The sequence below is a fragment of the Amblyomma maculatum genome, chromosome 9, assembly GCF_055883805.1.
Source record: "Amblyomma maculatum isolate TAMU_Amacu chromosome 9, ASM5588380v1, whole genome shotgun sequence".
In the NCBI taxonomy this organism is placed as follows: domain Eukaryota; kingdom Metazoa; phylum Arthropoda; class Arachnida; order Ixodida; family Ixodidae; genus Amblyomma; species Amblyomma maculatum.
Genome location: NC_139352.1, coordinates 94,098,991 through 94,115,857, shown reverse-complemented (window position 1 = coordinate 94,115,857; position 16,867 = coordinate 94,098,991). Strand labels below are relative to the sequence as shown.

General features: G+C 44.5%; 1 protein-coding gene across 1 annotated transcript; it reads right to left on the bottom strand.

The window, feature by feature from the left end:
• Positions 1–1,832: 1,832 nt before the first annotated feature.
• Positions 1,833–6,408, bottom strand: LOC146179760 (DNA replication complex GINS protein PSF3-like). Its single transcript, XM_084579332.1, has one exon. The coding sequence runs from the start codon at positions 6,338–6,340 to the stop codon at positions 5,540–5,542; it is 801 nt and encodes a 266-aa protein (XP_084435458.1). The 5' UTR covers positions 6,341–6,408; the 3' UTR covers positions 1,833–5,539.
• Positions 6,409–16,867: the final 10,459 nt, after the last annotated feature.

Here is a 16,867-nt window from a genome sequence, read left to right as displayed (position 1 = left end):
AAGGAGTCGTGGATCGTTGCGCCGATGGGCCAGTGATTCGTTCCGCCATCCATCAACCTTAAAGGCCCACTGTCCACCCTCCGGTCGAAAATATTTTCTTCCCCGGTGACTGTGAGACTTCGCCCCTGGAACGCAAGGTCGCAAAATGTTTTTGAAAAGAGTAACTAATAACGCAGTTACAGCCACCGCAATCACCCGATTCTACCCTGCCTCTCTCCTTCCGTTCCCTCGCAAAGGTTTTTCACTCTCCTGCACGAGGTCGTCTAGCCTCCGCAATACAAATTCCCCTTCCTCCTCCGCGTTTGGCGGGAGGTGGGGCGTGGCTCTCCGCGAGCGCGAAAAAAAAAAAAAAAACGGTCGAGGGAGCGCGCGCGGCTGGATTCAGTCTGGCCGTGGTGAGGGAAAAGCGCGCTGCGAGCGGTAGACACCCATCCTTCTCCCGTCAGTCAGCTAGACGGACCAATGGACGTCGTTCCCGATACGTACGTCATTATCGGGGCCCGTCGGGCCAGCGCAGGGAGCGGTGAAGCTGGCTTCTCAAAGGAGCATGAGGGAGCTTTGAATTGTATTTTCGATGCTTTGCGGCGCGCGTGTCGCTGTAGAATTTTGCACAGACTATCTCCGGTACCTAATCGAAACACTGGGCTCCTTTTCTTAAAAGGGCCTTCCCTGGACAGTGGCCCTTTAAGTCCGGCTCGTGCGGCAGATGGTGAAATGGCACGAGTCAAAATGGCACATACCCACGACGGGGGATTGGCCAGGGTACATTGTAGATACTAAATATATATGGTCAAGGATTGGTGTATTTAGATAAATATGGGTGTTTAACTAGAATTTGGAAAAAATAAAAAGGAAAAGAAAAAGCAAATCTCACCTACCATTGGAATCTGCATGAGGAAATTATGTAATCATGAATAGAATCGCACACTGGTTTTAAGGCATATCCCGTGATGCTTGCCCTGAAGGAGAGGAGAACTGGAATGTTAGAGGAAAACCTAATCTAGAAAGGGGAGTCGCTAATTGTACGGAGAGAGGCGAATCGCCGGTAGAAGAGGAAAATATAATCTAGGAAAAAATGATCTATGGATTCAATTTTTCTACACGACTCAGAGATTAGTAACGAATAGACTCGAACGACATAAATACAGATTAGTTTTGGTATTCTGAAGCACAATAGAGTCATAGACACTGCACATTGCCTTGAACTACACATTCGTCCATGCCTAGGCCATCAAAGTGTTGGCAATCCGGTGCAGAAAGGAGAGGCTCATGACTCTGGTAATGGAAACGTTGAAAATTTTGAAATAGTACTAAAGTTAAGTAAACGGTATATTAGGTATGTACGTAACAAGAGGCCCACCAAGGGCGGACTTTGCTAAAAAATCTGCCCTTTCATTAGATGTAATGCCACTGGCCAGGGACCCAGTGAAAACATACTTCTGTAATGGGATGAGGAATCAAAAAATAAAGGGAATGGCAAAGCAAAGTATCCCTCGTATTTTCGAGGGCTGCCAGCACTGATAGGCCATCAGAAAGAAAAATAACCTTAGAGATATAACTAGGAATCTTTGTCAAGGCCAACTCAATGGCCAGAAACTCGGCAGCAGGAATAGGCATATAGTCGGGGACCCGAAATAACTCCACTTAAGAGCTGGGAGGCATCTGTAAAAATGCCAATATGGCTCAGAAAATTGTCTAGATACTCCTCTATAAGGCCATTTAATACACTGGCAGGCAAATTCTTATCATTCCTTGGGAGGGTGTCGTCAAACGAGATTATAGTATCAGGCCGCCGGTGGTTAACTTGTACTAAAGAATTTATTGATACGGAAAGTTTTGACAGAAGTATGATGGGATTGAAGTAAATATGGGGTTATCCAATCCAGGGACAAGCTCCAAAGACCTCAACAATGCTCGCACAGTGAGAAGCTGAAACCTCGAATTTAGATTAGGTATCCGAGCTTCCAAGTACAGCACAGCATTTGCCACTAATTTGGGCAGACCTAAGCAAAGGCGCAGAGCTCGTCATTCCAAAACAAAGAGAATGGAGCCGAATTCAAGTATTGGTCGTACGCAGGTCTTATAAAGGAAGAGCTGAGTGTTCCGACAATACCATATTTTTTGTTACTGATTCTGATCAACTGGCCAATGTCATGTTCACCTTTAAGCACAATTTGGGGCCTCCAGTCTAATTGTGGGTCGTATATTATACCCAATTATTGAATAGAACCAACCTGCGGGGATTAGGACAGAATGATATGACAAAGAAATGTTAACGGGGATTGTCTGTGGGAATACGAGGACTGCACATTTGTTGACATATAAAGCTAGCCTTAGGCTGTCCAGCCAGACATCCGGAGCATTTAGATAATCTTGCAACAAACGATTGTGGCAGAAGCAAAAAAAGCAATATCGTCTGCATACACATAAACTTTGACAACCGGGTGAATAGGAATATCGTGCATTAGTATATTAATAACGGCGAGAGGACTGAGCCTTGTGGTACATATCTTGATTGGGGGTAAGTGTTGGAATTTAACACATCCTTTGTGCAAAAGAATGATTTATTCTTTAAAAATTCCCTTATTCATGAAGAGATGTACAACGGAGGATGTAGAGCAGCTAGGTTATGAAGCAAAATGCTGTATTCTATGCTGTCGTATGCCTTGGTAATATATAAGTCTTTTAATGATTCGAAGGACTCTGGTAATATCCAAAGTAACTAGAGCTGCAACCTCTTTTTGCCTCATGGCAACCCTAATACGGCTCTCCAAGTCTATGTATGCACTCCAAATCGAGCATTCCCGTCGGAATCCAATCTGAGCCTCGCTAAAGCCATGAAAGGATAAAATATGATCCGTGAGATGACAGTAGACTAACCGTTCTATTAGCTCAACTAAATTTGAAGTGATAGCAATCGGCCGAATATTGTCGAGATCAAAACCCTTCCCTTGTCTTTCAGTAGTAAAATTATTTACGCTGTTTTCCCAAGTTTGTGGAACCCAGGCTTTTTCCAAAGACCAGTTCACAATCTGAAATATGTCTGAGGCAAAGTCTTTCAATAGTATTTTCAGCATGAGAACTGATGCTATGTCAACACCAAGGGCAGCCAACTGCAGGCAATTAACTACAGACTCTAATTCAGGTATAGATACCTTAGTGAAGTTTGTACCAAACTGAAATTGGGTCGAAAAAAAGGCAGTGTGAGCTTGAAAGGCCGCTACAAGGCCTTGGGCAATGGATTCCAACTGACCTATTTCTTCTTGTATGGACAAAACCATGGACTTGAGTGGTATGAAAGGAGGGCGACACTTTTGTTCATTCCATGTATTTATAGAAAGATATCCGATTGACTGGGTTAGACAAATAAGTGTTAGATTCGCATTATACTCATCCTTAGCTTTGGACATTATTCTTTTAAACAAGGCTGCAAAGAATTTGTAATTAATCCAGTTGTTTGGGCACTGGTTATGGGCTCAACGCTTCCATGTGGCTTTCTTCATTCCACCAGCTCAAAGGAGTCTTGTTTTCAATGGCAGACTGAACAATAAACTCTGATTGCCGAGTTGCGTCTAAACTGAAAACTATACTTCAGGACCACAATTTATCAGAGGGGGCAGGGGACCTGAAGGCCTCTCCTAGACATTTCTAGAACAGCGTAATGTTGACAAACTTACATGATGTACCAGTTAGCCTATGTGGACTAGATGCAATGATGAAAGTGATTGACATACCGCAGTATATTGTAGACCATGACGATACTTCAATTCTAATACTCCAATGGGCAGGTCATCTCAACGTCTGACTGACATGTGTTAGAAATCGAGATTGGTTCAGTATCGTTTACATCCACAGGAGTGGACGCAGAAGAGGTGGTAGGTTGAATATCATCTATTCTAGTATAGGAAATAGAGCAGATAGACGGGGTTAGAGTACTTATAGCCGATGATGCAGCCTGCATGGAAATTATATGGTGCAAAGCATTGCTGAATGTATTAATCAAGAGATCAAGTACCCCAGCAGCAGCCTTTACAGCAGCAACAACCGATTTTGTTATACTTGCTTCAACATCGGGATTCGAGGTGCGGACAATATTTGCATATGCACTGTCTTTTCGCTACCAGGGCATAAGCATCTGTGCACGAACACCTGTCGCGTTGAATAATGTCTAAGACGCTCTGCTCACGGCCTTCTTTGGACAATTGGGATCATCAGCTGCGTAATTGCATTGACAAAGGCAGCAGTTAATAGTCTCAAAAGTGAAGTAATCCGATGCATTATCACCACTGCAAACGCAGCAGCGCGTTGCAGACTTGCAAGCTTTGGCACTGTGCCCAAAACGGCAGCAATTTTTACATTGTAGTGAACGAGGATGCAAAGAGTCAACAAGGTATATTATTGGACAATCATTAATTTCACATGGGCAAGAGGACCCTGCAAATGTGGCAATAACCGACTCTGTTGGTATGCGTGAGCCCCCAGCCTCTGTGCTACAGTGGTAAACTGAAAGGATACCAACACCGACCTCATGAAGGTCTTCAACAAGCTCTGCTGGCGTAGTGAAGGAATCAACCCCGCGGATTATTCCTTTCATGCATGCAAACTGCTCTGGAATAAATGCCTTCACAGGCAGTGAAGCAAATGAAGTGCAATGCAATAAGTCTGCAACACACTCCAAGTCATCAGATTTGCAAAATACTCTTCTTCTGCCAAATGCTCGCGCCTCTGAAATCTGCAGGTATCGGCTGGTTGCGGCTTTCAGTTGATCTTGGATCAGATGAGGATTTTTTATTTTAATTATGCCATCTCCTACAAGGATCAGTGCCACAGGGATATGCTTAACATTATTGTCAGAAAAACATTTTAGGGGCATGTTATCAGCCGGCAAGCTGGCGAACTAGCTTACTGGACCTGAGCCCGGGAAGACATTGTCATGGTCGTAACCCTAGCTGGTGATGAACCCTAAACCAAAAGGGGGAAACCTGGCCAAATCCTTCACTCGCGGAACGGCCTCAACAGTTGACAGCCAGAAGACGTCAATACAGGCCATATGGGCGCGTACTCACTTCTACATCTTTTCCAATTATGCCTATCATGTGGCCCCTTTCTTTTTAACCGCCGAACTGGTGCATAAGGGCTGCGTTCAAAAAAGAAAAAAAGGCTTGAGCACCAGGAATATTAAACAGGCGACGAGTCGTTTTCTAGTAACCTTAATGTTTTTATAGAACCATGCTTAGCTCAATACAATCAGAACAAATGCATCTCTACTGGAAAAATCTCTGAGCCCTTTTTCTCCTGCAGAAACAAATATTCGCCCATTTAACCCCCCCCCCCCCCCTTTTTTTTTTTTTTTTTAAACTCACGGCTGCATCACAACAATACATCGACGTCAAAACACCTGGATCTCTGGCCTATTGCAAACCGTTTCCTACTGCCATATGGCTACAATCTATGAAGCCCTTGTTTTAAAAGATCTTCTCCCAAAAGCACACACACGCGCAAATGAAAGGCACCGCCCATCCAGGTGTCGAACCGACGGTCAGACCGAGTCGGTGAGGGCGGCTCGCTTGCGCTTGCGGTGGTTAGTCACCATGGCGGCTGTGGCGATTCGGTGCGACTGGCGCCGCTGCCAGCGCTGAAGGTCCTCCAGGGCCTCACGGCCCAAAGCGAAAAGGGTGCGCTCGGACACGTCCAGTCGCGCAGTCAGGTCCATCAAGTCCTCCTTGATGCTGCCCTGGGCGCAGTCCATGATGTGCCGGAACCGATTCTTGAACGCCTCAATGAGGCTGTTGTTGATGAATTCCACATCTGGTAGAGGAAGCTTCTGTAAGAGCAGCCCAAAGTTATAGTACTGTGGCTGAAGTCGACAAAGGTCCACAGCAACAGCCTCAGCGCTAAGGATTTCTCTGTACGTCTCCCTGTACACTTTGGGTACTTCAGCAGAAACAATGCGACGGTTAAGCATAGGTGCTGCTAACCACAATGGTAGATCAAGCTTCGTCCCCTGCTTCAGGTCCTCCTCTTCTGTTGAAGACGTATTAAGTGACCCAAGCTTTGGGATGGTAATTTCTACCTTGCAAGGCACCCGCTCATTGGTAGTCAGTATGTCATCGAGCGAAAAATAATCTCCAAAACACTGCACCCTCCGGCTCCCAGATGCGGACGACATTTTCAGCTTTGCCGCCACAGCCCACCGGGTGGAGAGTATGCAGGGAAAATCCACCGCTGAGACCGAGAGTAGAAGCGGCAGGAGCACGCTCTCTTGCCCAAAGTGCGTCTTTTGTATCTTGTGCGCACGCGTATGCGTCTTTGGAACTTCCCGCTGAATATTCAAGCTCATGGCCAGTTCTCGAAAGCTCTATTTGTGGCAGTCGGAATGCGAAATCCATCAGCTCTTTCTGTCAGGTGTGTACTACGCCAAGGCTTGCCTTACCGAGTGCGGTTTCGTTTCGTGTCTTCACTTTAGCTGTCGTGCTTGCTCGCCCTTATATATTCTACTACTACACTATATCGCTGTTGTCCGTGCTGAGAAACAGTTATTCAAAAGCCGCGAAATTTTAATACTATGACGTCGTCATAATCGGCAGTGTCATTTCAGGAAACAATGACGCTGAATGGCGCTCAGTGTATTTCAGCAATGCCAACGACGCGTGTTTTCTTTAAAGTTGCGTTCAACTACTGTGGAAGAACTCATGTTTGGGCACCGCAGCTAATTGCAGGCTTGGTTAATCCTGGAGTGTGTAAAGCTGGGCGTCTGCAGCCGTGTAGGCGCTTGAGTCACAACCATGCCTCCTCCCGCCGCACCTGCAGCTTGCACCGGCGCGACCGCCTTCAAACGGTTCTGGTCGCCGCCGCTTGAATGCTGTCGGTGGTGTGCACCGGGCCCATATGGTTGTCAATCGCACGGTCTTGCCATATTGGTCTTTGTTCTATCGTCCTTCGAGTATTCTGTGAAAGAATTTATCGAAGCATTCCCCTGACATTCGTTAGAGACATTTTTTGCAGTATCTTGAGGATGGTGGACGCGGCCGTATGCCTGTCAAAACGGCCTAACACATTCTATAAATTTACCAGTACAGGGATGCAGCAAGGGATTGCTTTTAAAACGAACTCAGAACTATGTAGATTGTTAAAGCAACTCAATTGAATATATGGCAGCTTTTTATGCAAGGAAAAGTGCCATTTAAACAATTACCTCAATCTTCATGGCAGCTGCCATGACTTGCTGCCCGCTGTTATTGCCATGTCATCGTCCTCAGTGGCCTGCTTTGTGTGTCCTCTTTCGTGTTGCTAAAGACCTATTCATGCTCTGCTCCAAAGTAGGCTGCACACGAGTCTTATTTGACTTGAGAGCATTCTTCACAAAGTGTGCTTGCAATTTCTGCATGGTAACATGCCATGTAATTTTTTTTTCATTTTTGCGGAGGCATGGGGTGCAGGGTTTGTGCATAATTTGTGGTTGGTGGTGATGGCATGTTATGTGACTCATATGCTGTAATTGTTGTAAGCTTGGTTTCCTCCTGCAGCGCGTATACTTTATAGTGGCCTAGACAGCCTGCTCTACAATGTTTTAGAATTTTCTTTTTGTGAGATTTACATGCTCTAACGATATGTTTATGGTAGATTTTTCTCCCCATCCTGATCATACCCACCAGGTTTGGGAGCAATGCGACAGTCCATTCCAGGACTGCTCACTTTTAAAGTTTGCCATTTTCTTGGTTTCAGATACCCATTGGAAAACCGGTGGGTACTCTGTGGTAGTGGGGATGGAACCCCCAAAGCGAGGTTGATGTACCACGAGGCCACTGTTATTTCAGCTAGCCGATGTGAGTATAAAAGTTTTTCTAATACTGTCCGTGACATCACTGCATAAATCGAAGTATTGTCCTTGGCCACAAGCTCAGTTTCGATTGGTTGCTGTGGTTCTAAAATGGTTTGTGGCATTTTGAAAAACTGTTTCTTGCACTAGAGACAGGTGACTGCAATCAGTGTGAGGTGGTCATCAATCCATTATATTTAAAAAGCCTTCAGAGTTTTCCTTTAAATGTCTTCAAGATAATGGTATTTATTCTTGCCACTCTTGAAAATTTCAGTGGGCTGGGCTGTTGTTTTTCACTGCATTTTTGTATTTAGCTTCTTGTGTGCATCATCCATTTGTAATAGAGGAGTAATTATACTCATTGACATCCACCCAGGTGCATCTATACGGCTACAAAGAAAAGCTGTGCAGCTTTTCCAGAAATTTGTCAGTGAGTGTGAGTAAATACTCCCTTATTACAAATCTAATCCACCTTGAGGGGATTCCCCTAAAAACATTCAACCATCATCCATTTGTGTGCCAATTGTGGACCTCACAACTTTTGCAACTGTTTGTTTATTTGGACAAGCTGCTTTTTATTGTGCTGCAGAAAAGCGCAGTCAATCATATTTGAACTTAATTGCATATCTTATTGTGATAGACTGTGCAATCACGCGCTGTGTCATCGGTGTGTTTCAAGAGAGCATGCGCCAGGTTTTGTGCTTGTGTTTATTATCACCAGATGGCGGTCACCGTAGCTATTTAAGCAGCGGCATTCTTCCAATAAAATGCTTGTTGATTCCGTGCAGCTCGACTCGGTGTCGGTTCATTACAGTGGTGATGTGGCACGGTCTGACCCGTTCAAATGCCGGTTGGCTGGCAGCATGGCCTTCGGGTGTTCGACCTCAGTGAAAAGTCGTCGTGGTTGAACTGGGAATTCTGCAACCCACACAATATTCTGACTGGGTGATGCCAATCGTAGTGGTGCGGAAAAAAAAAAACGGCTCCTTCAGAATATCCGGGGATTATGGAAGCACTGTGAACCAGGCCGTCAAAAGTAATGTGTACCCACTTCCCACAAGCAAAGAACTTTTTGCTAGGTTAGGAAGGGGGCATTTAATCTCCAAGCTGGATCTGACACAAGCCTATCAGCAACTGTGGATCGATGATGCAACGGCAGAGTTACCCACAATTAACGCCGTGCAGGGACTGTACAAAGTTTGTCAGTTGCTGTTCGATGTGTTCGTGGCCGCCGGGGTTTTTCAAAGAACTATGGACACTGTGTTGGCCGGAATGCCGCAAGTCATTACATATTTAGACGACATCCTGATCGCCAGCGAGTCTAGTTAGGAACATGAAAGAATGTTGGTCGAAGTCCTCAGCCGCCTGTCCGAAACAGGGCTCAAAGTTCAAGCCGGAAAGTGTTAGTTTTTCAAAGAGAGCCTTGAATTTCCGGCCATCGGATTGACTTTGAGGGCATATACCCATTGAAGGTCGAGGCCATCCACCAGGCTCCAGCTCCCAAGAACAAAAAGGAACTGCAAGATTTTTGGGTGTGATCAATTTCTATAATCGTTTTTTGAAGGGCAGGACAGAGGTGGGGGAAAAGCTGTATCGTTTGTTGGATAGCAATGTAGCATGGAATTGGGGTGCAGAGCATATGGAAGCGTTTGAGAGTCTGAAGAAGTTGTTAACATCTAACTCGTTGCTGGTGCATTTTAAGACAGATTCCCTGTTAGTGTTGTCATGCGACGCATCGCCTGTGGGTGTGGGAGCAGTTTTGGCTCATCGCGACAGCAAAGGAAATGAGCAGCCTGTGGCATATGCATCAAGAACACTATCTAAGGAGGAGTGAAATTATGCTGAAATTGACCGTGAGGCTCTTGCCATGGTTTTTGGAGTTCGGCATTTCCTCCAATACCTTTATGGGCAGAATTTCCTTATTCTCGCGGATCACAAGCTCCTGCTAGGAATTTTTCAGCGGCAAAAGCAAATTCTGGAGGTCATTTCTCTCCCCGCATGTTACGGTGGACGCTAATGCTGTCAGCCTACGATTACATGCTTGAGTACAGGAAAACCAAGGATCATGGAAACGCAGACTGCCTAAGCAGGTTACCGGGGCCCCTAACCCAGCAAGAGACAGAGGGGCCAGGTGACATACTCCTGCTGGAAGCTGTCGTGTATCCGGCATGATCCCCAGCTTTCACAGGTGAAGCAATGGATCCTTGAGGGCTGGCCGCGAAATCAGGTAGCCTTGAAGTATTCGGCGTATTGGATAAGCAAAAATGAGTTGTCCTTATACAAGGATTGCATACTATGGGGAAGCCGGGTCGTAATTCCTGAGTAATTGCAGGCGAAGGTTCTAAGTCTTATGCACGCTAACCATCCGGGAATTACGGCCATGAAGGCAATCGCTAGGTCGTACGTGTGGTGGCGGAAGATGGAAGAAAAGATTGTCGAGTGTTTCAGGCACTGCACGCCATGCCAGGAAAACAGGCAGAATGAACCAAGGATGCCAACTCATTTCTGGACACAACCTTAACAGCCATGGGATAGGATCCACATAGATTTCGCAGGCTCGATCCACGGCGTGTTTTTCTTGGTGGTGGTAGAAGCCTTACCGAACTGGGTGGAAATCAAAGTGATGCCGTCTCTGCAGTCGTGTACTGTAATCGAGAAGTTGCGAAAAACGTTTGCAGCATATGGACTACCAGACTTGGTCGGGTTGGATAAGGGCACATCTTTTACAAGTAGAGAAATGCAGTCTTTCCTGAATCTAAATGGTATACGCTACATGTATACAGCTCCGTACCACCCGGCAAGCAACGGAAGGGCGGAGCGTATGGTCCATGAACTGAAGTGTGCATTACAGAAACAGAAACAGGGCACCGTGTTATGCAAGGTTTCTCGGTTTCTGTTCAAATAGCACTCTACGCCGCACTCTGAGACTGGTAAATCACCAGCCGAAGTCAGGCTGGGCTGAAAATTTAAGACTCCTTATCAAGCCTCCGCCCGGATGAGAGAGACTCAAGATACTTAATGCAGCCACCACAACGAGGTTTCCAGTCGGATGACTCTGTGTACGTGCGGACCTTCCGGCCAGAGCCTGAGTTGCGGCCGGCTCGCGTTGTGCGATGGATAAGACACGTCATGTACGAACTGCAGCCGGAGCAATGCACCGACGTCACAGGAACCATGTTCGCAGAGCATGGCGTTCTGAGTCCTGGGTCAGACCAAGAGATCTACCCCTCGTTCGTTCTGCCGGATACGTCAAGCCCCGTCCAGGGACCTCCTCAGCCAGAAACGTCGCAACCGCTCCGGCATTCCACTCGCCAACGCCGTCCAGTGCAACGGTACGGCATCAATGACTAAGAGGGAAGGGATGTGATAGACTGTGCAATCACGCACTGTGTTATCGGTGTGTTTCAAGAGAGCATGCGCCAGGTTTTGTGCCTGTGTTTTTTATCACCAGATGGCATTCGCTGTAGCTATTTAAGCAGTGGCATTCTTCCAGTAAAACGCTTGTTGATTCCATGCAGCTCGACTCGGCGTCCGTTCATTACACTTATTCTTTTCTGATAATTGATACACTACTGAATAGTGTCTGAAGGTTTTTCTTCATTGCTAAAACAGCGGTTGATACTAAACGGAGTCGGTATCAGTGCCAAAGGAAGGGATGCTTCACCATTTAAAAAGTACTGTACTTGTAGGTGTCAAAGCTTTCTAGTATTTAATACTATGTGAAAATTAAAAAAAAAACGTGCTCAGCCTCTGTTGCACGGCCTCTCTTGGCTGGCTAGGCATGAAATGGAGGCTAGGGCAATTCACCAAGATAATTCAAGCACGCTGGTTTGGCTGCAACAGGGCAGCTATACACAAAAAAAAAAAAAAAAAAAAAAGAAATACTTGGTGCATATTGGTGACAAAAAAAAATTTGGGAATTTTTATGTTGCGTCCATCCTGGACAATAAACATATGTATGGAAGCGGAAAAACTCACAGAATCCTCAAGGTACCATCTCATTGCTTCCGTCTTTCCTGTAGTTATGATACTTCTGTGTCTGCACCATGCAGTGGAAAGTCACGTTTTTTTTTTTTATTTGTCGATGCGTCTTAACCACCGGTGCGACTTATGTATGGAAGAAATCCATGCCGCGGCGGCCATGCCTGATTCGCACCGCCTGTGCACTGCGCAGTGTCAGCATACATTAAGGGACCCAGGTGGTCTAAATTGATCCGGAGTCCGCAAATACAATGTCGCTAATAACCCGCATGCCACTTCGGGACAATAAACTGCAGAATTTACAATTTTTACATGGCAAAATATTGGGTGGGTGGCGCAGGCATGTGCCCAAGCCAAGAAATGACGTGCTATATAGGGTGCAGCGGAAAGGAGCGCGTCCATCGATGCACCTTATGACGCTCTGGAGTTATTGTATATGCAAATAACTACGATGCCCCGCAACTGCCCACCATTTTCTGCTGTGCACAGTGACTACATTTCAAAAGAACTCGGAAATAACACTAAATTTTCTTGCAAAAATAAAATGCACCTCGTACTATTTTGTGAACAGTTTAATTCTAAAGAAGGAAATTGTGTTGTTCATATTAAAATGGCAACTTGCCAATAACGTGTTCCAACTTTCGAGCCGGTGCCGTTCGCATCATTTCTGTACGCCAAGGCATCATCATTGCACTGATAGTGCTGTAGTTTAATCTATAGTGCACTATTGTTGTTACGTTATGGTGACCATATATAGAGTATGCTTCATGCACACTCTACATCTGTCATGTCGTGTCTTATTTCTCGATAACTATGGCGCCAGCTGTGAGGCGAAAAAGTCAACGCAAAATTCAAGCCACATAGCTAAATTTGCCAAGGAGCATTGGTACTGGGCTGCAGGAAGGCAGTTTGAGGTTAACTGGAACGTCGCCAGTGTGCTCCAGACAGTGAAGACCAAGAAGGCCAGGTAGTTGCCTAGTTGGTGTTGCAGATTTCCCCTGGCTGCTCCGATTTGCCATCCTCCTTCCTTCGCTTTTCCTCCCTCTCACCTTTCCTTCCCCTCCCCTTCTGTTTTCTCCGTTGGTTTCCCCTAAATGCTGTGTGTAAGGGCATACTGTCTGTATGTATCAAAATAAAACATTTTTGAAAAGTAGTGTTCAGACAGTACACTACATGCACCTGTGTGAACACTGCCTATGCGTTATATGTGCATATGCGGTGGCCACCGCAAGTATGTATTTTCGTAACACCTTCTCACAGCTTGATCCTGAATGAGATTTCTACCATGTCAACAGGTGCGTCTTATACGGCGGCATGACTTATCTGTGTTTCTTTTTTGCGAAAAAACTGCCATTTGGAGGGGGTGCGACTGATGCGAAGGTGCAACTTATACACCGGAAAATATGGTAGTTATTTACAGCAAGTGCGCATAAAGGGCATGAGAAAATAGGATGCATTACTTGGGAGTTGTTTTTGTAGTGATCAACGTTGCAAACACAAATGGAATTGAAACGTGAATGTTACTCAGACGTTCTTGGCATGTTTATGCTAAGGAAGTGCACCTCAAAAATATCTATATCGGTATTGATATCAGATACAAAAAAACGTATATTTTCACTACTAGTGTTTTGATGTGCACATTATTGAATATCATGTACTTTAGTTGCTGAACAGTGGCAGAAACAAGTTTAATACAAGTACTAAACATTTTGCTTGTGAAGTCACTGGATGCCCACCTGAAAGTAAACCAAGTTGGGGCTGCTGGGTGGCCAATCCTGCAGCATTTCTCTCTTTCACTGATCTTTAGTAATTAGTAAAGACTAATTACCTAATGTTTTAATTGATGGCTTGGCTTCAGGACCAAAATGTTTCTTTAGTTTAAGACAATGGCTATTGTGAAATTTAAATGCTACACAGAAACTGAAATGAAGTAAAAAATTCACTAGAGACCCTTCACTGCATTATATATTTGCAATAGATTAAAAGCTGCTTATGCTTTTATGACGAGTTTTGTGTCGTCCTTTGAAAGTTGTGTTTGGGGACTCTAGCACATTGCAGGTCATTGAGCTGGAGGTTAGATATTTCTCTTAAGGTGAATAGTAGTTACAACATAGATGCAACAAACATGCATCAAAATGTATACTAGTTATGCAATGAACATGCATTAGTATGTATGTTTGTCACTTTCGATCCTAGAAATTACACGACTAGTGACCCTTTTTTTTTTACCAAGATTCTTAATCACTTCTTTTGTGGATGAACAGTATGCATGCATAATTACTTGCCAAGGGTCCACATTAGACAACCATGTGTCATGGATTGCTAATGATCCGAAAGTATGTCTTCTCACCGTGCACATTTTGCCATAGCCACCGCAAAGAAAGCGCATGTAATGTTTCTTGCTTAACTTAAAATGTCTTCAAAAAGTGCGTTCAAATCGTTTTTAGAGGGGGATGTCAGGATAAAAATCACGTAGTCTTTCCTACAAAAAAAGAATTGTTTAGTAGCCACATGAAGGATATGAAAAATAAAGCATAAAATATAATAATGCAGGCCACAACATGCAATAATACCATGTGAAGAGATTGTTGGAGTGGCATTGTCAAAGGTGAATAATAGATACATTTTTATTTCATGGACATTTGGTACTTTTGGATGTCCATTACTGCTCCTGGTATGCTGGAGAAGCACTGAAGGCTAGAATATGGAAGCCTGAACATAAAGCGTTGATTTGTGAAGCTCTGAAGTTTTTGCTTTTTGTCATGCAGGTCCACCTCTGCTGTGTTGTAGAAGGCCTGTTTTACATGCTGTTTCTTCACGCAAGTTTTTCACACAAAAAATTTGATGCTTCGAACTTCAGGGGAAGAGTGAAAGTGGCGAATGACCGTCAGCATTCTTTGTATCCTTACTTTGTTTCCTGGCAGGAATTGTGAAAGTGAGGAGCGACCCCAAACATTTACTCTTTGCACATTTTCTTGCAGATATACTATTGTTTGTGGAAATGTGCAAAGAGCGTTGGCATTGTATGTATCGCTAGCAAATTATTCCTTTGCATCTGTTGTTTGTAGGAGACTCTTAATTTCTGTGAAACTCTTGTGCTATTTGGGGTATGCTTCTGGAATACTAGGTTTGCATAAAAATATAAAAAAGTCACCATCAAGGTTCAGCAGCCTGTTACAGTCAGTCAGTGGCTGTTAGTGATTACAGCTCTGAATCTGTGTGTCCTTTGTGGTTTGGTAATTACATGGAGGCTGTATTATTGCTCAGTGAAGTCTAGGTAACTGTTCGGTACTTAATTCACAGCCACATCTGTAATAAGGTGGTTTTCTGTCGTTTGCAAGGGGTGCATGTGATTGCAGTATCCGGGCTTAACTACTATCATCTTGTTTAGTATTGCATGACTAGGTGACTAAGGGTTATTGGATAGGGAGGTACAGCACACGCTGAGAGTGCGAAGAGATCCAGATTATGTTGGCTGTCTTGGATCGTCCTTGTCGCTTTGCAGAAATTCCTACAGTTAAGCCCATTTTGCTTTCAGCTGTGCAGTGCGGCATAGTGCTTCGGAGTTTCATTTGTTTTTCATTCCCAATAATACACTTTGTATTATTTGTAAAGGAAATAACAAGAAGAATAAGATTGGAATGGAGCGCATTCGGCAAGCACTCACAGATGATGACTAGCAGCTTACCGGTATCGCTCAAGAGGAAAGTATACAACATTTGCATCTTACCGGTACTTGCCTGTGGGGCTGAAACGGGGAGGCTAACCAAGAGGGTTCTTCTTAAGTTGAAGACAACGCAGAGGGCTATGGAACAAAAAATGTTAGGGGTAACATAAAGAGATAGGAAGCGTGCAGAGTGGGTCAGAGAAATCACTGAAGTTACCGACTTTCTAGTGGAATTCAAGAAGAAGAAATGGGCACGGGCAGGACATGTAGTGCGAAGAGAGGATAACCAATGGTCGCTTAGGGTAACAGACTGGATTCCAAGAGAAGGAAAGCGTAGCAGAGGGCGGCAGAAAATTAGGTGGGCAAATGAGGCTACGAAGTTCGCAGGGGTCAAGTGGATGCAGCTAGCACAGAACCGGGTGAATTGGAGAAATATGGGAGAGGCCTTCGCCCTGCAGTGAGTATAGTCAGGCTGATGATGATGATAAATATGCTTTGAGTAATCGGCACTGCTTTGCAGGCGAATTACCATATCTAGGTTTTACAAATGGCTGTAGTGACACCTTTTATGTGTGAGGGAAGCTACTGGCCTCTAAAAAAAACATACGTCTTAATAAGCAAGACAAATTTTCATTCGTTTCTTGTGTCTCACCATGCTTTCATTGATACCCATTTGTCTGCCTACTTTTTCTCTTCTGAACGAGTTACGTGTGAGGTTTCCTACATTGAAGAGACCAACTTTTTCAATATCTCATGGTAGAGACATTTTGCAGCATGGAGCAAAGGCTGTTTGGACTCGACTTTATGCATGCAGTCGGATCTCAACTATACATTTGTGAAAAATATTTGTATTGTCTGAAACTTTTACCATGCAAAACTCTTTCACCTAAATCTCGCACTGAAGCCTGGGAAATGTATTCACGCATATCTATTTACGGCGGGAAGGATCCACCTGCATTGAACGCTGCAGAACTGGTAACCGCGACTTTGTCGGCATACGGGTCGCATGCCATCACTGTGACATCACCGATATACATGCAGGCCACACATCACCACTCATTGCTTGTCGCACATACCATGTGGCTGATGATTGCATGCTGTCCATACGCGAATGGCGTTTAGGGCTAAAATAAACATCATCCGCAGTGGCAGGGGAGAGCGCTTGGAACACCTGAAATTCTTCACATTGTAGACATTGCATTCTGGCAAGTAAATTTTTGGAAATTCATATGTACGCCATTGTGCTGATCTGCTTTATAATCCATATGTGCCTAGCATCTTATAATGTAGGGCACTACTTTTTCTCACAACTACTAAAAGATCGTTTTTAAATTCTTGTACCGTCTAACATAGAAGCTTGCATTGGGCTTAGTAATTGAAATTTCTAGAAAACAAGAAAT